Source organism: Ailuropoda melanoleuca, chromosome 12, assembly GCF_002007445.2.
Source record: "Ailuropoda melanoleuca isolate Jingjing chromosome 12, ASM200744v2, whole genome shotgun sequence".
Taxonomy (NCBI): domain Eukaryota; kingdom Metazoa; phylum Chordata; class Mammalia; order Carnivora; family Ursidae; genus Ailuropoda; species Ailuropoda melanoleuca.
This window is the reverse complement of record NC_048229.1, coordinates 56,118,469-56,145,376: the sequence shown is the minus strand read 5'-3', so window position 1 is coordinate 56,145,376 and position 26,908 is coordinate 56,118,469. Positions and strand designations below refer to the sequence as shown.

General features: G+C 43.8%; 1 protein-coding gene, 1 non-coding gene and 1 pseudogene across 2 annotated transcripts; 2 read left to right on the top strand and 1 right to left on the bottom strand.

The window, feature by feature from the left end:
- The first annotated feature begins 258 nt into the window (after positions 1–258).
- Positions 259–25,030, top strand: GOT2 (glutamic-oxaloacetic transaminase 2). The gene is made up of 10 exons (XM_002912279.4): positions 259–449; positions 11,741–11,897; positions 13,832–13,960; positions 16,247–16,306; positions 16,827–16,988; positions 17,218–17,322; positions 18,632–18,782; positions 18,950–19,115; positions 23,088–23,238; positions 23,795–25,030. The coding sequence occupies exons 1-10, from the start codon at positions 361–363 to the stop codon at positions 23,915–23,917; spliced, it is 1,293 nt and encodes a 430-aa protein (XP_002912325.1). The 5' UTR covers positions 259–360; the 3' UTR covers positions 23,918–25,030.
- On the bottom strand, positions 5,637–5,773 carry LOC117795325. The gene has a single exon (XR_004619298.1). It is a non-coding gene; the product is annotated as a small nucleolar RNA SNORA38 (small nucleolar RNA).
- Positions 9,688–11,701, top strand: LOC100474933 (annotated as a pseudogene).
- Positions 25,031–26,908: the final 1,878 nt, after the last annotated feature.

Genomic DNA, 26,908 nt, shown 5'->3' with positions numbered 1-26,908 from the left:
CCTACATTTTCCCAGCTTTCAAACTGGCACGATAGCAGCCCTACTGTCCGGTCCGTCGCGATTAAACGAAAGCTTTTCAGGCGCTGCGAACCGCAATGAAAGGCGCCGTCACCATTCTCCGGGACCACGTGCCTGGCGGTGCAGGCTCCCCCGCGAGCCCATACCGCTCCGTGGAGGAGGCCTCGCCGCTGCGCTCCGGCCGCCAGGGTGCGCTGTGACGACGCTCGGGCCAGGGGACGGCCGCTCTAGCCGCCCCGGGGAAGTCGTTGTCCTTACCTTCAGGAGCCCGCGCCTTCCTGTCTGCTCCCGCTGGCCCTACGCTCCGTCCTGCAGCTACCCACTGCCTTCTTGCCGCCCGCCATGGCCCTGCTGCACTCAGGCCGCGTCCTGTCCGGGGCCGCTGCCGCTTTCCACCCGGGCCTCGCTTCTGCGGCTTCCGCCAGAGCCAGGTAAGCAGGGGAGACGGAGACAGAACTGGGGACGACAGGCCTGCCCAGCCCGGCTGCGGACGCCCCAGGACATCGACCCCCGCCCCCCAAGCACAAGCGCCAGCACCACACACACACTTTCTCTCACACTCCCTAGGCCTCACTGGGGGCTGATAATTGAGCGTCGGCGCCTCAAAGTGACCGTCGGGGTCCTACCTCCCTCCCTTCCCTTGCCCCCAGGACCATAGGAGAGCGTGCCAACGCGTTCCCTCGGGGTTAGGAAGTGTGGCCCTCTTCNCTTGCCAGGGGGGCCGTGCTCCACAGGGTTGGGGTCTGCTGGTGGGACAGACAGAAGGCGAGGAGCCCGTGGGGGTGGGGGTGGGGGCGGGGTGGCGAGGGGAGAGCACGCGGGGCTGTGGTGCCGGCCGGCCTGGCGCCGATTGGCTGCGCCGCCAAGACTGCCTCGCGCCGATTGGCTGCAGCGCGGAGGGGCGCGGGTGCCCTTGATGGGTTGCCCTGGGGCGCGGCTGGGCTCACCTGTCATGGCCTCTCTCGGGCATGAGCGGGGTTGGCAGGGCCGCGGCGTGCTGCCGGTCGTGGGCTGGGGGGTAGTAAGTACACGGCAGGAAGGCTCCGGGGCTCTGGCTTTCAGGCCCAGCTTTCGTTTCTGCATCCCCTGACCTTGGTGTATGGCATCCTCCCTCCCTCCCCTCTCCCCCGCCCCCCGTGTTGCTGCCTGAGTCGCGGGTGACCCCTGAGCCGTGTGGCCTTGGCATGGCAAAGGGTCAAGGTGTGGTTCACCTACGTTTTATTTGACTGTAGGGAAGTCGCCGTTCTTCCTCTCCACCTCTCTGCACTCATTTAGTAAATAGCTCGTCACCTCAGTTTCTCAGAGCCAGGTGCCAGACCAAATGTTAAATCTGAGGGAGAGACAGGTGTCACTCAAAAAAATTACAAATATGTAATTTCACACTGTGTGCTAAGTGTTGCAACAAAAAGGTGTGGAGTTTAAAATGAATTAGCCATTCCTGCCTAGTGGAGACCTGAGCCAGGAGATTAATTCACTCAAGAAGGCGATTTGGGACGGTATCCTTTAGTATTGCCTAATGAGGAACCTAGTCTCCAGCCCACCTCCATCCAGATATCGACTACAAGGAGCAAAGCCTTGGCCTGTTTCGCGTGCCTTGATTGTTTGCATGTCCTCTTCAAGCCAGCAGAACAGTTTGTCCTTTACACAGCCTCACACTGTTGGCAGTACAGTTTTGCTTGGGCTTTCACACTTTCTCTTTCCCTGATTTAGCTCCTCCTTGGCCCCCTGTCAAGGTGTGCTCTTTAAACCGGCCTATCTAGTGGACCAGAATTAGGGAGGGGTTATCATTTATGCCGCAAATCTGGAGAAGAGAAAGGAGTGCCTAACATGATGGGCAAGAGAAAGTCTTTCAACATTGTAGTGGCCTTACTACTGTTTTGTAGATTCGGCTAGGTGGCCTAAAGAGTTTAAAGTGCTTGGTGAAAATCCCTATGAGTGTGACCTTTTAGTCATTCTTCGAGTTTGAGTGGCTGACTCATTTTTCTTTTCCGTCTTTTCACAATAAGAATATAAGTTCCGTGAGAGCAGAAACCTTACCGACTTTGTTCACTGATGTGAAGAGTTAAAATATTTGAGCATCTGCAGCAAGAAAGGTGTTGTTCAGGTTTAAACAATGATACATGACTGGGTGATAGACCCAGATGCCATATCTGGCTGTGACTGGTAACTGTTGAGACAACAAGGAAGTGAGGACCTTCGCTGCTGCCGCTGTAGAAGTGATCTTTACCAAAATCCATTTAAAATAAACTCAACTAATTGAAGTTTCTTTGCTTTTCTTTCTTTTCTTTTTCTTTTTTTTTGAACAGCTCATCTTAATACCATTCAGCCTTGGCAGTCAGTATTCTGAAAAACTGAGGATTTATCCTATGAAATACTTAATTGGTATTGGATCATTTAAGTGGCACAATAAGTTCAAATGTTTCATTTAGCTGCATTTTTTAAACAGAAAGCACTCAACATTTAACCTTTTCTTGTTGACTGTGCTGTGAAAACATAGCGACATGAAATCATGCTTCGTCCCAGGTCAATGAAGAAAGGAAAATATGCTAATGTATTTTGATTTATAAGGATCTGTTCTTAATTATTCTGATTATCTAATTTTAGTGAAATAACTGAAGGAGAATCATGAGACCTTTTAGAAAGGCAGTGTGCATGTGCTCTCAAATAAATAAAAATCTTAAAAAGGGGGGGTACCCCTGGGTGGTTCAGTTGGTTGACTCTTGGTTTCAGCTCCGGTCATGATCTCAGGGTCATGGGATTAAGCCCCAAGACAGGCTCTGTGCTCAGTTTAGGGTCTGCTTAAGGATCCTCTGCCCCTCCCTCCGCTCCTGCTTACTTGTGCACACTCCCTTGCTCACTCACTCCCTCGCCCTGTCTCTCAAATAAATAAATAAAAATCTTTAAAACTCCAAAGCACCAGAGAGGTTCCCAGAAAAATTGCAAGGTACTTGAATTAGAAATACTTATCTGAATAGTTTGTACCTAACATCTTTTGGTTTGCTAGTCAACATTGCTCAATGGCTGGGTCTTTGCACCTTACCTCCAAAGTACTTTGGTAGGAACCAGTTTGTAGGCCATAGGTTATCAGCCTCAGTTTTGACCCTAGAGTGCTCTTGTTTGCATTTATTACTATCCCTTGAAAACATCATGGTTCTTACATTGTGGTCATAGAGTCTTTATCCTTTTAAGGAATGGAGGAGTAGTGAAGAGCACGGAGGTTCTGAACATGATTACTAATGTAGAACTAATCTAATTGAGTATCCCTGCTCCTATATTTAGATTGTTCGAGATTCAATATTGTGACTTGCGTTTGGAATTCTTAAAAGATACCACTCTTGATCAGATCCCTGCCAGAAGACTCAAGACAGTGGTTTCTGAGAGAATCTCTGTGCTCCGTAAACTTTTCAAAGAACATGATGAATAAGTGTTTTTCACACCATTTAATGAGAATGGTGCCTTCTGTCCTTGTGGCTTGAGGCAGCAGTCCTGTCATTGTTGATTAAAGGCTGTAGAGACAGATATCTTTTTAAAAATGAAAATTGCTTACTGGAAGTTTTCTATAGTGTGTCCTTGACATCCAGAGTATCCCTTTCACTCATCAGTTAATGACAGTGATGTATAAAGGCAGGTGGCTACATGTCTTCAGGGTCTGAATTGTGGATAGGAAATAAAGGAAGCTTTCTTCAGGCCCAAGTCAGAAGTTGCTTCAAGGTATCTGTTTCTTACTGTTGCTTAGACACTGGAACAACTAAGCAGCCTACAATGAAAAAGAAGAGAGGGATTTTGAGTCCTGGCAATAGAGCTATTGAGGGGAGGGGATGGTAATAATGTCACCCAAGACTGTAGAAAAACTAAGTAGAAATAATGAAAAGCAAGAAGGACCTGTATTTGGTCACAAAGTTAGGACCATATGCTGCTTGAATTATTTACATACTTGCCTCACCAGACACCATACTGGTGGCATGGTAGTTACAAATGAAAGCGTAGAAGTAATGATTCAGTACAATGATACCAGCTAACAGCAAGCACTAAGTTCCGGTCTCTGAGTGTTTTATATGTAATAACTCCTTTCATCCTTATGACAGTCTTATAGCCTAGGGTCTGTTATGCCCTCATTTTACAGATAAAGAAAGCTGAGACTTAGAGCTTAATTGGCTTGCCTGTGAGCACTCCAGCTGGTAGGCAGCTGAGCTGTTATTTGAATCCATGCACTTTGCCCAGTACTGACATTATCTAAGGCAAGCTAATAAAAGAAATAAAAGCCTGGGAAATCCAAAAATGGAATAATCTACCCTTTGATAATAAAATTGTATGTAACAATTACAGCTACTAATACTAAGGCAGTTTTCAACGTGTCAGAAAAACATAAGTTTAACTCTGTAATGCTGTGCTGAGCCATCCAGTGTGCCTCACGGAGTGAGGTGTATGAGTGCTGACTGGCCACTGATGAGTTCGACAAGAGAACCATTTTCAAGAAAGATTCTCGCTGAGCTTTTCAGCATGGTGAGCACAGAGGACTCTCACTGTGCTGTGCTGAAACTTCTGACTGGTTGAGATTGGATGAATGATTAAGAGAATTTGAGCTATTTCACCTGGGTAATTTGGAACCTTGCTTCCCTAGCATCTGCCTGTCACTGCAACACACCCCCCCACACACACTCTTTTTCACCTTTAGCCTTTATTCTTATTCCTCTGCTGGGAATGTCTTTTTCCTCCTGTCATCCTTAGCACTCACCTCATATGTCACCTCCTCCTGGAAGCCTCCCTAAGCCTGTTCTTTCTCCCCCTTCACCAGGTTATTAGGTCCTGTCCTCAAGGCTCTGAAAAATAATATTCTGTGCTCTGAGCCTGTCTTTATCACAGTACATCATCCCCCCACCCCACCTGCATTGTTATAACTCCCAACGGGCCACCCCACTGGGCATATGAGGGGTTGTTTTACTCTTCTTTACATTCCCAGCTCTTAGCACGTAGCACATTCTCAGTGACTGATTTAGGAGATCATACTTTGTATTCTATAATATGGAACTGTAAAAAGCTTTTTGCTTATTTCCCCCAAAGAAAAGGGATAGAATAATCTTTTCCTCAGAAGGTAATTTACCATGAGGTAAAACCTCAGTTTTCATACATTAATGCATCCTGCTGCCAAGAGAGTGTTTATTGGAAACATGGATGATGCTTCTTGGGTGCCCTCTTAGAAATCTCAAGGTAGTTGTAGGTGAAAGATAGCCTGAAAGTTTTATGTTTTCTGTAGTTAGGATTCAATTTGGGAAGGTCAAATCAAAAAAATTGTTAGATATTTGATCAAGATAAGATTGTGAGTGCCTGGAAATTAATCACTGTTTACCTATTTAAAATGACAGAACATTAAAATTAAACATATAACATGACTGTAAAGCCATTTCATGAAGTGTGAAGTGTGTTTTGTGTTTTGTTTTTTCCTTAAATAAGGGCATAGGAGAGTCAACATAAAGCATAGAGAAGTATTCTGCTAAAACAAAGAATCTCCACTATCTAGGCAAGTTACACAGAAGGTAAAAAATACCTTTTGTGTTATAGGTAAAGTCATTAATCATTAAACCAAGGAAGACTGAGCAAGCTTTTTTTTTGTAATTCTTCTCTGTTGGTTGGTTCATCTTGAGTCTACAGGGAGCAAGCTGGCCCCAGACGGAGAATTCTCCAAGTTCACATTTCTTTGCCGCCAATTCTTACGTGTCTAAAGACAGGGAACTACAGACACACCCTTTTAGGAGGGAAGACTGAGCAAACTTTTAAAAATGGTAACACATTTCATAGCTTCTTTTCAAACTCAGTTCTAATGAATCAAGACAAAATTCACTTTCCAAGTTGTGTCCTTATATGCTCTTTCATATTTCGAACAAGCTGATATTTTAACACGGTATAACAGATTTCTCAGTTTTATTTTCTGATACAGTAAATATTGGTAGCTAAACTCCACATAAATAAAAGCTATTTCAGGCCTTCAACAAGTTTTTAAGAATAAAAAGGGATCCAAAGACCGAAATGTTTGAGAACCACTGCTTTAGGACAACACAACTTTTTTTCCTTGAAAAACAAAAGCATATGCAAAGTTGCATTTCTCTGTCACAGTTGATCCTGCTATATTCTCAACCACTCAGTAACTTTAACCAAGTAACTTCCATTTCATAGACAAAACTGAGGGGAGGGCATTGATGTCAGCCCTACTTAAGCATCTTAGCAGACTAGTGGACGCACATAGTTCAGCTTCTATAGCCACACATATATCCCTTATATACTTTCTTTATATATATATATATATTTTTTTTTCTCTTAAAATGCCAACAAAGAACATATTCACTAAAATGACCCAAAGCTCTGGGCTTCTAGTTTCCAGAGCTGTGAGAAAATAAATTTCTGTTGTTTAACCCTCCTCCCCCCCAAAAAATAAAATGACCCAAAGCTTTAGCCTCTCTAGCACATATAAAAATAAATAGGAAATAAAAGTATATAAAAATTATGCTTTATAATCAATGTGTCTGTATCCTGTCTTAGAAATTATCTAGGTATCCAGTAATTAAGTAACCTATTAATTAACTCATCATTATATTAGTCCAAGATTTTAAGTTACTTAAAGATCTTAGAAATTATCTTCAAGCGGACATAATACAAAATAAAATTACTATTCTCCTAACCACCCATCCAGTCTAATGAGAAAAATATCAAAGTCCAGTAGAGGGATATCCTGCAGTATGCCTGACCAGTACTCCCTAAAACTGTCAAAGTGATCAAAAACAAGGATGTCAGAAACTGCTGCCCCCAAGAGCAGCCCAAGGAGACCTGACAAACACAATATGATAGCCTGGGTGGACCTTTAGAATGGAAATAGGACATTGAATGAAAACTAAAGAAATCTGAATAAATTGTGGGTTTAATAATGTGTCAGTATTGGTTCATTAACTGTAACAAGTATTCTCTACTAACATAAAACGTTAGTAATAAGGGGAAACTCTTGGAGGGGCAACTGTTGGGAACTCTGTACTAGCTGCTCAATTTTCTGTAAATCCAAAACTATTCTATGGGATGCCTGGATGGCTCAGTTGGTTAAGCATCTGACTTCAGCTCAGGTCATGATCCCAGGGTCCTGTTATCAAGCCCCACATTGGGCTTTCATCTCAGCAGGGAGTCTGCTTCTCCCTCTCTCTCTTTCTCACTCTGAAATAAATAAAATCTTTTAAAAAATAAAACTTTTAAAAAATGTAACCCACTGGGGTGCCTGATTGACTCAGTCTAAAGTTAAGCCTCCAACTCTTGGTGTCAGCTTGAGATCTCAGGGTCATGAGTTAAGGCCCAGGTTGGGCTCCATGCTGGGGGTGGAGTCTGTGAGTGAATGAATGAATGAATGAATCTACTAAAAGAGAAGAAACAGGGGCACCTGGGTGGCATCTGTCTTTGGCTCAGGTTATGATCTCAGGGTCCTGAGAGTCGGCTTCTCCCTCTCCCTCTGCCCCTCCCCCTACTTGTGCACTCCCTTTCCCTCTCTCTCTCCTCAAATAAAATCTTTTGAGAAAGAGGCGCCTAGGTGGCTCAGTCGGTTAAGTGTCTGCCTTCAGCTCAGGTCATGATCTCAGGGTCTTGGGATGGAGCCCTACATCAGGCTCCCTGCCCATCGAGGAGTCTGTTTCTCTCTCTCTCCCTTTGCTCCTCTCCCCACTCTTGGGTACTCTCTCCCCCTCTCTCTTTCTCTCTCTCAAATAAATAAAATCTTAAAAATAAATACATCTTTTACAAAAGAGAAAAAATATGTAATTACTTTTCATTTTAATTTATTTTCTTAATTCAAGTGTAAATAACAATATTATATTTCAGGTGTACAGTATAGCAATTCATCAATTCTGTACATTACTCAGTGCTCATCAAGATGTGTTGCTCTTATTCCCCTTCACCTGTTTCACTCATCTCCTCCACCACCACCACCCCGGAAACCACCAATTCTCTATATTTAAAGGTCTGGTTTGGGGGGCGCCTGGGTGGCTCAGTTGTTAAGCGTCTGCCTTGGGCTCAGGGCATGATCCCAGAGTTCTGGGATCAAGCCCCGCATCGGGCTCCCTGCTCTGCTGGGAAACCTGCTTCTTCCTCTCCCATTCCCCCTGCTTGTGTTCCCTCTCTCCCTGGCTGTCTCTCTCTCAAATAAATAAATTAAATCTTTAAAAAAATAAAAAATGAAGGTCTGGTTTGTTTGTCTCTTTTCTTCTTTGCTCATTTGTTTCATTTATTTTGCCACATGTGAGTGAGATCTTAATGGTACTTGTCTTTCTCTGATTGACTTATTTCACTTAGTATTATACCTTCTAGATCCATCCATCTTGCAAATGGCAAGATGTCATTTTTTGTGGCTGACTAATATTCCATTGTACCATATTTTTTCTCTGTCTGTTCATCTATGGATGGATACTTGGGCTGTTTCCTTCCATATCTTAGCTATTATAAAGCTGCAGTTCGCATGTGGCATCATATATCTTTTCGAATTTTGTTTTGTTTTGTTTTGTTTTGAGTACATACCCAGTAGTGGAGTTACTGGATCATATGGTGATTCTATTTTTAATCTTTCTTAACTTTCTTTTCTTTTTATTTCTTTTATTTTCTTTTTATTTTATTTTATTTTTAAGTTTTTTTTGTTTTGTTTTGTTTTGTTTTTTTTGACAGAGACAGCTAGCGAGAAAGAAAACACAAGCAGGGGGAATGGGAGAGGAAGAAGCAGGCTTCCCAGCAGAGCAGGGAGCCCGATGCCGGGCTTGATCCCAGGACCCTGGGATCACGCCCTGAGCCAAAGGCAGACGCTTAACGACTGAGCCACCCAGGCACCCCTCTTTTTCTTTTTTAAGTAATCCTGACACCCAATGTGGGGCTCAGGCTCACAACCCTGAAATCAAGAGTTGCAAGCTCTACTGACTGAGCCAGCCATGTGCCCATACTCTTACACAGTGGCTGCTATACCTTGCATTCCGAAACCAGCGGTGCATGAGGGTTCCTTTTTCTCCACATCCTAGCCAATGCTTGTTTCTTGTGTCTTTGATTTTAGCCATTCTGACAAGTGTGAGGTGAAAATATGTCACAATAATGATTAGTTGAACACAAATTTACATTTTTCATAGTTTTAAATGTTAGATAGGAATGTTAGTAAACCAATATAAGTTTAGGAAAAACAAAGCCACAGCATAAAATGTATGTTTGGATCATACTTAACATAAATAAATAAAAGACATAACTATTTTTATTAAATCAGTTAAACTAGTCTCAAAGGTTTTATCACTGATGTGAACTCAAATTTTTTTAAACATTTGAGTTAGTTTCTTCAAGAAAAAATTTTTGTCTAGCAGATTTGAAGTACTAGAAATTCAGTCTCTGTAACACAATCAGAACAGAGCCGCCTTTGAGACTTCATTTTATTTATTTTTTTTTTAAGATTTTATTTATTTATTTGACAGAGATAGAGACAGCCAGCGAGAGAGGGAACACAAGCAGGGGGAGTGGGAGAGGAAGAAGCAGGCTCATAGCAGAGGAGCCTGATGTGGGGCTCGATCCCAGAACGCTGGGATCACGCCCTGAGCCGAAGGCAGACGCTTAACCGCTGTGCCACCCAGGCGCCCCGAGACTTTATTTTAAATAGAGCCCAACATGGGGCTTGAACTCACAACCCTGAGATCAAGACCTGAGCTGAGATCAAAAGTCGGGCGCTTAATGGACTGAGCCACCCAGGTGCCCCAAGATGTTTATAATCTCAATGTATCAGTACCCTACAGAGATGGAAAACATTTCACATTCAGACATTCAAAGGTAAATCAAAAAAGCCTTTTGAATTACTGACACATAGAGATCTTTTTTTTTTTTTAAGATTTTATTTATTTTTTTGACAGAGATAGAGCCAGCCAGCGAGAGAGGGAACACAGGCAGGGGGAGTGGGAGAGGAAGAATCAGGCTCATAGTGGAGGAGCCTGACGTGGCACTCGATCCCATAACGCCGGGATCACGCCCTGAGCCGAAGGCAGACGCCCACCCGCTATGCCACCCAGGCGCCCCCTGACACGTAGAGATCTTAAAGCTCTTCAGGTCTACAACTTCAGCCACAGGCCAAGAATAAACACAGAAACCTCACAGTTCTGATTTTAAAAAAAGAAAAGCTGCAAAATTCTTTTTTTTTTTTTTTTAAGATTTTATTAAGTAATCTCTGTACCCAGCATGAGGCTCGAACCCACAACTCCAAGATCGAGAGTCACATGCTCCACCAACTGAGCCAGCCAGGTGCCCCAGAGCTGCAAAATTCTTGATTTAAGCTTCAAATAAACAAAGTCAAACAAACAACAAACCAGATTATCATCTCTCATCCGACAGAGAATAGATCTCTGCTCTGCATTTTCAGAGATCACTGAATGGTCATATCATAAAACCAGATTCACATCATTGCTGCCAGTGAGGACTAGCTTATTGGCCATAGGTGAACGAGAAACAAAGCCCCAAATCAGTAGCAGGTGGGGAACAAGCCAGAGAAACAGTTTTTCCTCGGGCTGCTTCATGGAGACCACAGTTATGGAAGGGAGTTCCCCACCTCCAGCTGGAGGGGCTTCTGAAGCCAGCAGGATGAATGTGAGGGTGGCACACAGCAAAGTTACCCCCAACACTCAAGTGATGAATAGTCAGGGCATCTGGCTGGCCTATATCGTCTTGGTAGGACCGTCACATGTTCTACTCAGCATCCCCTTCTACAGAATACCTGGTATCTGGACCCTGACCAACGTCATCCATAACTTGGCTATGTATGTCATCTTCTATACAGTGAAAGGGACACCCTTTGAGACCCCTGACCAAGGAAAGGCTTGGCTACTGACACACTGGAACAAATGGACTATAGGCTCCAATTTACCTCTTCCTGCAAATTCCTCAGCATTTCTCCCATTGTACTCTTCCTCCTGGCCAGCTTCTACACCGAGTATGATGCTGCTCACTTCCTCATCAACACAGCCTCACTGCTCAGCATACTGCTGCCTAAGTTACCCCAATTCCATGGGGTTCATGTCTTTGGCCTCAACAAATACTGAGGGGTGGGGCTGGGGATAACACTGGACCAAAGGGCCGTAACATCCTTTCCTTCTCCAAATTGCCTTCTGTATCTTGAAAGCCTGAGAACTCTACAACTTTTCCCAACCTTTCTGTTCCCAAGGAAGAGAACAGATTGAAAAATGCAGCTCCCTGGGCCCAGCCCCGCTAGGAGCTGGTTTCCTTGAATCAGGAAAAGCAGGAACAATAAGGGCCAAATCACTCTACCCCCATAGTAGGAAGCCATATTTGGGCAGCTGATCAAGTTTTTCCCGATCTTTCACCCCACCACCTCTTTGAGAGCAGGATAAAACCCAAGTGCCTTTTGGGAGGGGGGGTCACTTAATACTCTTGCAATGATCCTTGCTTGCTTCTCTTTGTCATCTTTTACCACTCTCCATTTCTCACAGCCAAATTACATGAAATAGTCTTTGCCTGGGAATTCAGGTCAGGTTTGTACTGTGAAAGCTTAAATATGCACCCCGTCCTCCCCAGGATGAATGAGGTATCCCCCTTCTTCTCCTCATTGCATTTACACTGAAATCTTTGGTTTTCTGCCCTCCTCTCTGAAGTGCTTTGGCAGATTTGAGATGTGTCTGGCCATGGAAATCTAGCTACTGTGACTGATTTTGTTTATTTCCCATTTCAGCTCTTGGTGGACCCATGTGGAAATGGGGCCCCCAGATCCCATCCTGGGAGTCACAGAAGCCTTTAAGAGAGACACCAACAGCAAAAAGATGAATCTAGGAGTTGGTGCCTACCGGGATGATAATGGAAAGCCTTATGTGCTCCCTAGTGTCCGAAAGGTGAGTTTGCCATCTGTCTCCTGCCTTCTTGGGATGGATAAACTGAAGAGTGCTCCTGGAGAGTAGCAGAAGGAGTGCTGGTCTGGGAGTCCTGAGACCTGGCTTCTAGCTCTGGCACTGACTGCTGGAGTCACTCGGGTTGTCTGGGCTCTGGTCTCCTTGGCTGTAAAAGTGACAGGTTAGAGCTACCTGGTCTTTTTCAAGATTGAACTTATATGATTATCTATAAAGTAGGCATAGGGTCATGTTTAATTCTGAGAGTGCACAAAAGGACCAAGAATTTAAACATTGCCTCTCTGTAGCAAGAATAGCCCTTTTAAAGAAAGGGGGGGTAATCAGAAGGGGGAGTGAAGCATGAGAGACAATGGACTCTGAGAAACAAACTGAGGGCTTCAGAGGGGAATGGGATAGGCTGTGATGGGTAGTAAGGAGGGCATGTATTGCATGGTGCACTGGGTGTTATACGCAACTAATGAATCATCGAACTTTACATCCAGAAAAAAATTTCTTTAATTAAAAAAAAAAAGAATAACCCTTTGTGGATGAGGGTTACTGCCATTATTTTCCATTTCTCTCATGTTGATTGCCTTAATAAGCCCTCCTGCACAGGCATGGCCTGTCCTTTCTTTGTACTGAACTATAGAATAATTCACTTTATTTTTGTTGTATTTTTATCACTAGTCTTTATATTGGTTATCACTATAATTTTAAATAATTAATCCACTTAGAACAGTTTTTTAAAAGAAAAGTATGTTTCCTTTCCATCTATACCTCCTCTGTTGATGTATGAATGCTTTTTTGTCATTTCCAAAAGTGAGGTGGGGATGCGTCATTCCTCCTTACAGCAAAACTGGGCACAGTGAGTGAAAGTTACCAAGGAATACTTCTGGGTGAGGGTACAGCCCTCGGTAATCATCTGAGCCGCACTGCCCTGCAGCAGGCTGGCTCAGGCCCTCCTGAGCCACAGAAGTAAGAATATGGGCTGAGTGAACCCATGAAAGAAGAAATGTCTAAGCATGTGGGAGTGTGGGTTCAGGGTCATCTCTAGAACTCTCTGAGTAGAAAAGAAGGGCTCAAGAAACCATTGTGATGAGAAGACCTATTGAAAACTGCTAGCTGCTGGGTCTCAGGTCATGCAGGAATTGCTTTGGTCTCAGGTTAAAGTATTCAGCAAGTATTAGCTATTTTGCAAGCTGGAATACCACCACATGCTTCTGTATATTCCTTCATCACGTCTTCAGCCAGTTGTAAGAGTTGCAGCAACAGTTGTTCCCCCGTTCAACAGATGAAGAAACTGAGGCTCAGGAAGGTTACTAATTTGCTCAGGGGCATACAGCTAATAAGGGACAGTCTCACCTCTGTCTCCAAAGCACAAAGAGGTGTGGCTATTACTATTAACCTTTGAAGTTCTTAGACTGCCATTTTACCTTGAAATACTTCTTTTTTATATATTTAGTTTGATTTTATCATCATATATCTCTTTTAAGTGTTGCTCGTAAACCTTGTTCTTATGCATTCCAAGAATGTCGTATGTTAAATACTAACCGAGAGAACATTGTGTACCCATCCATATAAAACCTAACTAAAAAAATAATAAAGTATAATTTTAAAAATTACAAATACTTCTGTTCTACAGTATAAAATACCAAGTATTCTACATTTTTTCTGTAGGGCTGGTTTTTTGGTGTTTTGTTTTGTTTTGGTGTATAATTTCAAGTTTTTATTTAAAGTCCAAGTAGTTTACATACAGTGTCATATTAGTTTCAGGTGTAGTACTTACTGTTTTTCTTGGACAGTATTTCCAAGTAAAAACAAGGCTTTATTTACTTCCTTTATATTTAATATATAAACTGAATTTATAAAACATTAAATATTAATCATACTAATTCCAGGTAAGGAGAAGAAACTAAACAGATAGCTCTTCTCTTGTCTAGGCAGAGGCCCAGATTGCTGCAAAAAATTTGGACAAAGAATATCTGCCCATCGCGGGGCTTGCTGAATTTTGTAAGGCGTCTGCAGAGCTAGCCCTGGGTGAGAACAACGAAGTGTTGAAGAGTAGTCGGGTAAGCAGAACAGACTCTGGCATCATACAGAGTCTTTCTTTAAATTTAACAGTTTGGGGGCGCCTGGGTGGCACAGCGGTTAAGCGTCTGCCTTCGGCTCAGGGCGTGATCCTGGCGTTATGGGATCGAGCCCCACATCAGGCTCCTCTGCTATGAGCCTGCTTCTTCCTCTCCCACTCCCCCTGCTTGTGTTCCCTCTCTCGCTGGCTGTCTCTATCTCTGTCAAATAAATAAAATCTTTTAAAAAATAAATAAATAAATAAATTTAACAGTTTGAACAAATTTGAAATAATTTAAATAAATCAAGATACATCACTTTGTGCGTGATCATTGTTTTGAGGTGACCGCACCATTGCTAATATCTCTTCTTTAGAAAGTAGGTTGGCACTTACTAAGTAAAAGATTTCATGTAACACACATTCCGAAAATGTAGCAGTAATCCTGAAAACGGAATGGTAATTTGAAGAGTTGACACTGCTGTGTGTACGCTTATGTTCCGTTTGTACTGAATATGCTTTAGAAATGCCAAACGAGGCCCAGTTTTAGGCCTATAATTAGCCACTGCCCTCATGTTCTCAGCTTCCAGCTGAGATGGAGGAAGCACACAGGCAGGGCTCTTGGGGCCAGGACCAGTCTGGCACTCCTCTGCTGCCCCTTCACGGCAAGTGTGGACATTGTGCTCTCTTCTTGCTGCCTCCCTCCTCTCTCAGGTCCAGAGAGCATCGTGCAGCTGGGTCTCCTCCTCCCGTCTCCCTGGGGGCCGTCCTGTTGTAGAAGAAAGATGTCTCTAAAGGGCACTGGACACAGACTTTGCAGAAGCAGATGGCCGTGCACCCACAGAGTATGCGCAGGCCCAGCACTTAGAGCAGGAGAGGGGTGGCGTTGGGCAGGCGGCATGCCTCCAGGCCAAGGAGCAGCCCAGGACATGTGGCCTTGGGCCCTGTAGTTTACTTTCCTTTAAAACAAATATGTTCATTAATGGATACATGTGTATATTTAAATATTTATTCTTCTGGGTAAGTCTGGAGAAAAACATACAAAGTAGCAGAACTAAGCCAACATTTCTCCTCTTCCACCCCCAAAACCAGAATAAATAGTTTATTCACAAGGCTGGTCTAAGTCCACATGTTAGTTCGTTAACTCAAGAGCAAAGCATACAACCTCCTCCCCAGGGAGAGACAGTAATGATCCTAATGCATGGTTTGATTGATATCCGTGCAGTCAACCACCTGTTAACCCCTCATGAAAGCTTCCATATTTTTCTGTAATTTTTACTTAATCTCTATCTAGCGTAACATCAGCTTGCCTCATAAAGTGCTGTGCCTCTGTGAATTATTAGTATTCTCAGAGCCACAGTTAGGTTTATTTGTTGATGTTGTTGTTGTTTTAATTTTATTTTTAAGTAATCTCTTCATCCAACATGGGCCTTGAATTCATAACCCCAAAATCAAGAGTCCTGTGCTCTCCCAACTGAGCCAGCCAGTTGCCCCCACAGTTAAGTTTTTATTTCTGTCATGGCAAAGTTTGCAGGGACAAACTTTGTGTGGTAAAAAGTTTATTAAGGTCCCCCATTTCTTCTACTGCTGGCCAGAAAATAGGTTTATGTTTCAGAGAACCTTAAATGTCTATGGTGCCTTAAAAAAAAAAAAAATTATCTGTGGTTTCTTATTCCTTAAAGTTGACTGATTCAAAGAAACAGATTTACCTCAGGCACCTTCCTATTACTCAAAAGGTACTGTTTTCAGATTATGAAAACTGAATGGAACTTCTGAGCCTTTGAAATGTAGTGATACTTATTATTCTAATAATAAGTTGACTTGCTTTTCAAGAAACTTTGATGTTCGGAGACTCATTCAATTTTGTATAATTCTGGAATAATGTTTTAATGTAGTGACTGTTCCTGGTGTCTTTCTTCTCTGTATAAATCAGCCCTTTCTCATGTGGGGGGAGAGGTTGTATCCTGAGCATTCTTCATATAATACACTATGATACTGATAACAGGACATGAAGGGTTAGCGTCTCTGTCAGCAAAGGTTTTGTAAACTGAAGAGATGGCTCTTTTGAGAACTCACAAAGAGAGTCAGTCTGTCTCTTAGCAAATGAGGAAATGAAATAATAGCACTGTTCTCTCGTTTCCGAATACCATTTGGAACATTGTCTTCAGCTTCTGAAGAAGGAAGGGGACTGACTGTACAGAGCAGTGCCTCTGTGGGCTTGGCCTCAGTTCTGCTGATTTTGGGCCTCTAGAGAGAGTCGCACCTACTGACCATGCTGTCTCTTCTTCAGTATGCCACCGTGCAGACCATTTCTGGAACTGGGGCCTTGAGGATTGGAGCCAGTTTTCTGGTGAGTTGGAAACTCCTTCAGGAAAGAGCTGTAAGACAGTCTGTAAGTTGAGGATGGTGGGGTTTCCTATTGCATGTGTGTTTGCTGACTTCTTTCCACAAAGTCGGAAGAGTTCCTGTTCTCTGGTAAATGGAATCAGGGGTAAGAAAAATGAAAATACTTAGAAGAAATTACAAGGAAGATAGAATAATCATAATAATAAATCTAATTTATTGAGCACGTACCTGTTTCTACCAGCTTTTGTTTTAACTCATTTAATCTTTATGAAGGAGGTTCACTTGCTGCCATTTTACAAATGAAGCAAGTGAGGCCTAGACAGGTCCTTGGCTCCACAGTGGATTTACTTGTCAGAGCTTAGATTCCAATTCACAGTCTTGCTGCGGAGCCATTACTGTCTCTCACTCATAAAGATGCTGAGTTTCAAGAGAGAAAAATGTCTTCCTCAGTAAAATATATTGACTCTTTTTTATTTTTCCTCTTCCTTCTTCACTTTTCCATTCCCTTTCATCCCATTTTTTAGCAAAGATTTTTTAAGTTCAGCCGAGATGTCTTTCTGCCCAAACCGTCCTGGGGAAATCACACTCCAATCTTCAGGGACGCTGGCATGCAGCTGCACGGTTACCGATACTATGACCCCAAGACATGCGGCTTCGATTTCACCGGCGCCATAGAGGACATTTCGGTACGTGTGACTCTCAGGGCAAGAGGGCTGAAGGAACAAGAAACAAACCTCCATGTGGAGATGTGATGTCTCACAGCTGGGTCTCCACATCTGACGTAGAATACTAAGGATGAACTCATTCCCAGATCTCAGATTATCCTTGTTACTGATCCAAAACAGTGACCCCATGGCATTTCAGGTAAGTTATCTCCTTCAGAGCTGCAAAGTCATCTGTTGGTTGTCTCTTTAGAAAATGCCACAGCAAAGTGTTCTTCTCCTGCATGCCTGTGCCCACAACCCCACGGGAGTGGACCCCCGCCCTGAGCAGTGGAAGGAGATGGCAACAGTGGTGAAGGTAAGGAGAATGAGCTGACTGGCCACAGTTCTGTGTTCAGTAACTGGCCGTAGATGCTTAACTGGGCAAAGTCTTAACAATGAGAATTAATTACCCTTAAGCCCACATGGTTAAGTTGTCAGGAAAGAGCTTCTTATTTGCATAATTAGCAGTTTGGGTTTGTTTTTTGGTTTTTTGGGGTTTTTTAAGCCTTTTATTTATTAGAGAGGGAGCGCCTGCCCGTGCATGCATGCAAGTGGGGGGAGGGGCAGACGAAGGGCGAGAATCTCAAGCAGACTCTGCTGAGCACAGAACCTAATATGGGGCTCGATCCCACAACCCTGAATCACAACCGGAGCCGCAGTCAAGAGTCAGCCGCTTAACCAACTGAGCCACCCAGACGCCCTGCATAATTAGCAGTTCTTAATTGATGGTACATGAGCAGCTTGAAATAGTTTCTGTTCCTCTGCCTGGATGTAGGGAATTCTGAGGAATCTTGTCATCGGCTAGCTTGTCCAGTGGACATCCACTGGCCCCAGAATGTCTGTTATTGGCACCTGCATTTGCCCTGGCCAAGATGACTTGTTCGTTCTTTATATGCTTTGTCATGTCTCCTATCCTGGCCTATTTCCTCAGCATAGCCATTATCATTCACAGGGTCAGCTGTCAGAGAAGGCACTAGTCACAGTTTCAAGGGAGGAGGGGCCCCTGGCTGGCTTAGTCAGTAGAGTGTGCAGCTCATGATCTCAGGGTTATGAGTTCAAGCCCCACATTGGAGGCAGTGTTTACTTTAAAAAAAAAAAATTTCCAAGGGAGGAAAATATTCCTGTTGCCTTGTGTCCCCATTTTCACTTCTTTTGGTTTCCCTTTCTTTGGCATCAAACAGAGGAAAAAAAGAGAGAAAGAGCATTCACAGAGCACTTTGAAGATGAGATGGTTCTCATGAGGCCATCCCATGAGTCATGGGTGTAAGACGAGGCTGCCAGAGTTAACATTAGCCCCAGAAAAGATGGGTGTTGGTCCAGAGTAATTACCCAGACTCCTGTGGGCCTGGAAGGAGCTTCCTGTTTGATCAAGCAGCTTTCTGGGAAGATTGAAATTAAGAGTATCTCTTCCTAATGTCTTCTTGAGGGACCATATCCACCAAAGTAAAAAAAAAAAAAAAAATATGATGATGTCTTAAGGAAAATTAAATATCTCCAAATTGCCACTGGGGGAGAAAACTGTTAACTCTGTGTGAGGCAGACGTGGTCCCCATAAGCACAGGCAAGCGTGTGGGGCATCTTGAGAGGGACTGCCTAAAGCTTTGCTCTTCTCTTTTCCTTCCCAGAAAAACAATCTCTTTGCATTCTTTGACATGGCCTACCAAGGCTTTGCCAGTGGTGATGGTAACAAGGATGCCTGGGCTGTGCGCCACTTCATCGAACAGGGCATTAATGTCTGTCTCTGCCAATCCTATGCCAAGAACATGGGCTTATACGGTGAGCTAAAGGACCCAGGGCGTGATGTGTGTGTCCTGATACAATTGAAGAAGTGCTGAAAGAGGATGCCCCAGAGATACCAGTGTGGGGGGTGGGGTGTCTGCTGGATTTCCTGTTGCGGTTTAGGTTGGAAAACTAGAAGACAAGACCCATGTGTGTCTTTTCAGGGGAGCGTGTGGGAGCCTTCACTGTGGTCTGCAAAGATGCTGATGAAGCCAAGAGGGTGGAGTCACAGTTGAAGATCTTGATCCGTCCCATGTATTCCAACCCTCCAGTCAATGGGGCCCGGATTGCCTCGACCATCCTGACCAGTCCCGACCTGCGAAAACAATGGTAAAAGCTCATTGCCGCTCCTAGCCAGCTGCCTTTCCTGCCACCCGTCTTTGAGAGCTCGTTTATAATCGGCAAGTAGTTACATAGAATATCACAGCGCTTCTGTATGTAGAAGGGGAGGAGGGGAGAGAGGAGTGTGCATTTTGTTAGCCCTTTCAGATACATGGGAGGCAAAGGTGATTCAGAAACACCAGGGGGTTTTTATTCCATTATCTCCATGTTAAGTAAAACCTGCCCTCTCCTCGAAGCCATCAAAAAAAAGTGAAATCTTGCCATTTGCAATGATGTGGATGGAACTAGAGGGTATTATGCTAAGTGAAATAAGTCAATCAGAGAAAGACAATTATCACATGATGTCACTGATATATGGAATTTGGGAAATAAGGCAGGGGATCATAGGGGAATAGTTGAAAAAAAATGGAACAAAACAAAACCAGAGACGGAAACAAACCATGAGAGACTCTTAATCTCAGGAAACAAACTGAGGGTTGCTGGAGTGGAGAGGAGTGGGAGGATGGGGTGGCTGGGTGATGAACATTGGGGAGGTTATGTGTTGTGGTGAACACTGTGTATTGTGTAAGACTGATGAATCACAGACACCTGAAACAAATAATATGTCATATGTTAATTTTAAAAAAAAACCTGCCCCCCCAACTTAAGTTCAAATTGAAGTACCTTACATAGGAAAACTTTTTTAAGAATATATTTTTGGTTCTCTTCCTAATAATAGCTACCACTGAATCAGTATTTCTGCTTATGTTTGGTTTTTATTAGCCTTACCATCTGAATCTCTTGGCATCTGTGCTCTAACTTAGTGTTACTCAGTCTCTTTGACTGTAGTCCACATAAGATAGATATTTTATATAATGACTCTGAACACACATTACCTATAAACATATACGTAACTGAAACAGTTGTCAAAAACTCAATACTTAGGCTTCATGTGTTCTGATATTTTCTAAATGCCAGTTGCATCCAACTCCCTTGAATATATGAGCTACTAACAGGTCATGCCATACAATTCAGAAAACTTTGCTCTAGATCAGAGGTTGGCAAACTGTTCTGTGGGTCAAATCTAGTGTGCCCCCTATTCCTGTAAAGTGTTAATTGGGACACAGCCACACCCATTTTTGATGAATTGTGTGTGGCTGCTTTTGTGCCATTCAGCAGTTTAGTAGTTGTGACAGAGAGCAAATGCCCCGCAAAACCTAACACAGTTATAATTTACCCCTTTATAACAAGTTTGCCATGTTAACTGTACCGGAGCTTTAAAAAAAATTTTTTTTTAATTAAAAATTTAAAAATGAAAAGTTTGCCAACCCTTGCTCTATATAATTCAAAGTTAATAAAAAGCCAAGATGGCCATGAACAGTGTGATTTGTCAGACAAGAGTTTATCTTTGTAGCTGTTTAATTGAGATCTACGTGAGCAGCTTGTTGGGGAGAAAAGTGAAATCTGTTGTCCGCTGTCTGCAGGGATCTTTATCTGTAGCCCCCCCAACTTATCACATGACAGCTGTTCTTTTTACGTTAAATTATTCCTATGGAACATTGAAGTAGGTCTGGTTCAGGGTGGTTCTTTTTAGTTAAATATATCGATGCAAGGCTTACCAAAAAACTGACTACTTTTTAATTTATACTTTTTTCCCATTATAAAATTAACGTGTGAGTACATTTCAGAAAGTTTGGGAGAGGGAAAAAATTAATTATAAATCCAGTCATTATAACCCACCTTTTGTCTCTGTTCACTATTTTCCGTCATGCTAACTATATACCTTACTCCTATATATGTATGTTGTAGGTTTGGTTTTGTTTTTGTCTCTTAGAATTATACTAAGCTCTTTTTTTAACTTACTATTTTTAAGTGGTTTTTTATATTTCCTAATGGTTGTCAAGATGTCGGTTTTTTTACTGTGTGCACTTCAGTACAGCTTTGAAGTCTGTCGCGTACAAAGATAACAAAGGCGCTGTGCTAGACGAGTGAGGCATCTCTGCCTGTGGGGAGTTTATGATCTGGTGAGAAAGGTGCGGGTACAGTGTCGCTACAAGAGACAAAGAATAAAGGCGGGCCAAAGGAAGGGCTGTCGATTCTAGTGGGGAATAAAGGAGGCTCTAATGAAGACAGCAGCATGTGAGCTATGCCTTAAAGAGAGAAGAAGGCTTTTTCCCTCAAGGGAATGAAGGGTAAAGGAAAACCAGACAGAGCTGTGCATGAGGAAAGGCACAGAAGCAGGATGTGCGTCCTGTAGGACGTGCTTCGAAAGTCCCAGGTAGTTTCTGTGGCCTCGACGCTGAGTGGGAGGAGGATGGAGAAGGCAGCAAAGCTGGGAAGTTGGGAGCAGATAGTGAAGCACCTTCACCCATACCTTGAGAAGTCAGAACTTCATTCCATGGGCACCAAAGAGGGAGGAAGGGCTTTGCTGGCGTTGCCCTGGATCTGGCTGTGGGCGTAGCCTCCATGCTTTTAGGACCTTAGCCTGAAAGTAAATGGAGCTGGACAGATGGGACCATAGGAAATTTAAAATCAAATGTCATCCCCAGAGGGGTCAGGAGCTCCAGCTCCAGCCAGTAATTACACTGCTAGGGAAGCGTTGCCCACTTTTTCCAGAGAGGATAAATCCATGTTTTTATCTGCAAGTGCCCAATTTTAAATGTTTACCTGAGTCAAATAAAAATGACTAAGACTAATCTTGTTTGACTTCTGATTGGCAATTGTGACCCGTTACAACTGTGTTATGACATCATCATAGATGGTTTAAGAACATGAACACATTAGAACAGGGAGGTAAACTATAAATGTTTTTACTGTCATCATCTACTTGGGCAGGAATTTCCCCTAGAGCCATAGGAGTAGAATGAGAAGAGGAGATTCTAAGGAAGGCAATGATTATGTCCAGAATTGAGTGAGCCATGTGTATCAGAGGACTGCCTTCAGCCACCAGATAGAACTGACCCTCTCTTCCTGGGGCTTTCAATACAGCACTGTTCTGTTCCTTCCTACCTTGTCCTGACGTGTCTTGACGTGTTCCAGTTGGTGGTTCACAGGTTTGTTCCCAGTGTCAGTTTTAAGATTTAAAGGCAAGGACGATGTCTGAACCCTCCCTTTGCCTCACGCCTAGCACATGGCTTGGCACATCATAGGTTCCCAGTGCACTCACTGTCTTAACTGCAAAAGCAGGAGTGTGTATTCCATCCGTGTTAAAAATAAGGTCGTAGTCTATTATTTAAAACACAATTTTTGAGGCGCCTGGGTGGCTCAGTCGGTTGAGCGTCTGCCTTTGGCTCAGGTCACGATCCTGGACTCCCTGCTCAGCAGGAGGTCTGCTTCTCCCTCTTCCACTGATCTGCCCCGCACTCATGCTCGCTCACTCTGTCTCTTACTCCCTCAAATACATAAATAAAATAAAATCTTTAAAAAAAAAAAACAAAACACAACTTTTGCCCCTGCATAAAGGGTGGAGATCCTTAGCCTTCCTAGATTTGAGTCATTCATTCATCTTTTTTTTCTTTTAAGATTTATTCATTTATTTGAGAGAGAGAACATGGGATTGAGTGGGGGGCAGAGGGAGAGAGAGAATGCCAGGCAGTCTCCATGCTGAGCACAGAACCCGACATAGGGCTCAATCCCACAACCCCAAGATCATGACCTGAGCTGAAATGAAGTTGGATGCTTAACCAACTGAGCCACCCAGGCGCCCCTCATCTTTCTCAGTAACTCCATCATGTTAGTCATTAGGTACCTGATCAAAATAGTGGTTCTGATAGAAAACAGTGCTATAAAATACCTTTTCATTTCCTGAACCAGTGACAGCATCTAACATGGGTTAGGACGAAGAATTAAGGCACACCAGGGTAATACTCAAGGAAGGTAAAATTGCTGTGAGCTGTGGCTTATCTGTCGGTGCTTGTCCAGAATTGAGCTGCATCCCGGGGTTTTGGGTTTTTGTTTTTTGTTTTTTGTTTTTTTTTACAGGTTGCAGGAAGTAAAAGGCATGGCTGACCGCATCATTAGCATGCGGACTCAGCTGGTCTCCAACCTCAAGAAGGAGGGCTCCTCCCACAACTGGCAGCACATCACTGACCAGATTGGCATGTTCTGTTTCACAGGACTAAAGCCTGAACAGGTGAGTGGGCGCTGATTTCTCCCCAGCTGACCAATTGATCAGTCCTCGAATACTAGAATTCCTCAAAGATCCCCTACCTATTCAGATTACCCTTAAAACAGTCATTTTGGAGTCCTTTTAGGTAAAGGAAGAGTATAGCATTCATTTTGTTCTTACTAGTCGTTTCCCTGTCTGTACCCCCCATGAGGTTGCAAACTGCTGAAAAGCAGAGCGTGTTTTGGTCATTTTTATATGACCACTACTGCTTCTCTGAAGAGATAAGCAGAACAAGCAGGAGCCTGAATTGATAGGAGATGTAGCTGAGCTGTTCCATAGCTGGATTCTGGATCTTTTTTTTCTACAAATGCTGGATCTAAGATTTGTTTTCACCTGTTCACACCTCAGTATTCCTCATCTGACTTTAAGATGGTTTTTTATCCTTCTCTCTATGCTAGCCCACCAAATTCTGAGAATAGGGTTTAAGCGAGAAAATAGAGTTTCTGTTATTTTCGTGTCTTAACACCTGGGCTGGGCAAATCCCCCTGCCTAGAAGGCTCCTATGCTCTCCTCTCTGCAGGTGGAGAGGCTGACCAAGGAGTTCTCCATCTACATGACAAAGGACGGCCGCATCTCTGTGGCAGGGGTCACCTCCGGCAACGTGGGCTACCTTGCCCATGCCATTCACCAGGTCACCAAGTAATTTCCCTGGTGAGAGGAACCAGAGACAACCTTCCTGCCCACGGCCCCTGCTGTTGTGAGATTCACACGGAGAGAGAAGGAGGGTGGATGGTGGCGAGCAGGTCCCTTCTTTCAACCACAGTAGTTAACACTCAACCACTGAATGTGTTTCGCAGAAGAGAACCTGTAGTGAAATAGGGCAGAGGCATCTGTGGCAGGTGTCTGAAACTTTGTGGCTCAAAACCAAACTCCTGCTCATCCTTTAACCTCAGCTGTTCCAAAAGAGTTTACGTGTACAAGAAAGACGTAGCCCAAAAACCCTGTCAGTCATGCCATTGCAATATTTCAGAAGCTTTAACGGCAGCACCTTATGGTGTTGGGGCACCTCTGCAGATCCAGCATAAGAACAGCAGCTACAGGCGGTGTCGTGGGAAGAGCTCGTTCTAACATTCGCAGGCAGCTCATGTTTGTCCTCCCGCGATCGAGCAAGCTTATCAACAGACCTCGTTACAGGAACCATGTTTCGTGAAAACCAGCAAGCCTGCTGCCACTGCAGTGAGGAAGATAGAACGATGCTGTCTCCTGTCTTATTTAAGGGGAAAAAAGCTGCTTTTCAATACTTCCAGGCATTTTAATGTTCCTCTCTTTTCCCTTATCATCGCTGTTCTTTTCCTTGAGCACAGAGATCTATAACTAGCCTAGATTTTCATCCTGTGCTATTGCTTCATTGACCACCTGCCGCATCCTGTAGGCTTTCCTTGTTTGAAGAGCGAAAAAGATAACTTCCTGCTCCTCCCATACCCTCACCTTTCTCATCAGAGAATAGCCGAGAGTAAGTAACAGCTCTTGAGTTCAGCATCGTCTTAAGTGATTGATTGTCTGCTGTCGGGATGTCACCTCTGCCCTATTGGACCTCTTCATTCAGTACGGTTGTGCGGTCTCTCATCTCACATCGTGAGCCGGAGATGCGGGGCAGAACCACGAAAGCGGATCTCTGCGCTTCGGTTTTAATCTCTGTGTGCTGCCAGCTGGGCTCAGGCTTCGCCCTTTCGGAACGATAACCACCATCTGCTCCAATCATGTAGACTTCTCACAGCCTGGTTTCTCTGTTAAAATAAAGTTACTGTAGATCCCACCACTGTCTCCTATGTTATGTTTTTCTTTAATGGGAAGAAAGGGTAGGAGTGGCCCCGAAGTCTGCAGGCCTGTTCAGCCACCCGTAAGCCAGTGGGTGTGTGAGCTGTTCCGAATGTAAACAGAAGCCACATCTTTGTCTTTGTCTTGCCATTCAGCTTGTCCAGTCCAGCAATGTTGAAAATGTGGGTATAATCCTTTGGACTTTGGGGGACAAGTGGAATACCTTGAAGGAAACGCTAGATAGAGCAGGGATGAAGAAATGGAGGGGCAACGGCGACTTTAGGTGTCTATAGGAGCCAAGTAGGTAATAGAAGCAAACAGTGAACATAAAGTAAAAAAGGATGCGAAATAGATAGGAGATCATAACTGGTGAGCAGCCTTCATCCTCAGTGTTGAGAAGTGGGTGGGAAGTGACAGCACGGAGAGAATCAAAGTTTAGGGTTGCAGGTCTTAAGTTGTGGTTTTTTTGTTTTTTTAAGATTTTATTTATTTGACAGGGAAGCTGCAGGCAGAGGTAGAGGGAGAAGTGACACCCCACTGAGCAGGAAGCCCGATGCAGGACTCGATCCCAGGACCCTGGGATCATGACCTGAGCTGAAGGCAGACGCTTAACCGACTGAGCCACCCAGGCACCCCAGGTCTTAAGTTTGTTTGTTTTTTTAATCAAATGGAAATCCTGATTTTTATGGAAGGTCTGTTGATGTTTAAAAGTTGGCAACTAATTTCGTTGTTTTAAAATGATTTGCAAGCAAGATGCAAACAGTAGTTCACCAGTGTGCAACCTTTAGCATGAAGTCATGTACTCTGTCAGCAGACATCTAGCAGCGGCACCTGCTTCGCATGAGTCCTCCCCGAGGTTATTCTGTCCTTTCTGCTTGGTGCTAGGAACCATTTGGGATGGGCCGGCTACTGACCAGACAGACAGTGGAACCAGACTCAGCCCCAGAGCCCATCCACAGTGCTTTGACAGTTCAGGTGGAGAGGAAAGTGAGCTCTTGTTTCTCTTCATTCCCTGAGGGACACAGTGCTCAGGATGGGGGGCAGAGGGTGGTCATTCCTGACCCTTGGCTCTTCTGTGTTCCTGTTGCTATTGGAAATACCAAGGTGGTAAAAGGAAGTGAATGGACCAGATCACTGGGTGTCTTTGGAAATCTCTTAAAAGGAGAAGCAATAAATAATGTTAACTGATCCACACAGGGACTGACTGCTAGGTCTCCTTGTCTGGAGCCAAAAGGTTGAAAGTTGCCTGCCAAGACCTCAACCAAAAAAGGAACTTAAACCACCCTGCTGACTTGTTATTTTTAAACACATGTATTACCAGCACACCCTGGACTAAGTCCCACTCCTCACTGAAAACAGACCTGGTGGGTGTGAACCTGATGCTTCTCTCCACTGTTCAGACTGTCTGCTTCACCCCTTCCTAATTTCTTAGTCAGGCTCTAAGGTGTTAACGTTCTTGCACATGATGGAGGAGGTGGTTTGCCTACTCAGAAGAGTCATGCCTTTGTTCTGTTATAATTTAAGGTATAATAGTTCCCAAATGTGGGTTGATTTTTTAAATATTGGTTGCCTGTTCTTACTTTTGGGCATTCTGACTCAGTATTTCTAAAATAAGGCTTGGGAATCTATTTTTTTAAATAAGAAAAAGAAAACTTCCTTGGGGCGCCTGGGTGACTTGGTTAAGCAGCTGCCTTCTGCTCAGGTCATGATCCTGGGGTCCTGGGATCGTGCCCCACATCAGGCTCCTTGCTCAGCGGGGAGCCTGTTTCTCCCGTCTGCCACTCCCCCTGCTTGTTCTTTCTCTCTCTTCCTCTCTCTCTCTCTGTCAAATAAATAAATAAAATCTTTAAAAAAAAAAAAAAACTTCCTAGGTGAT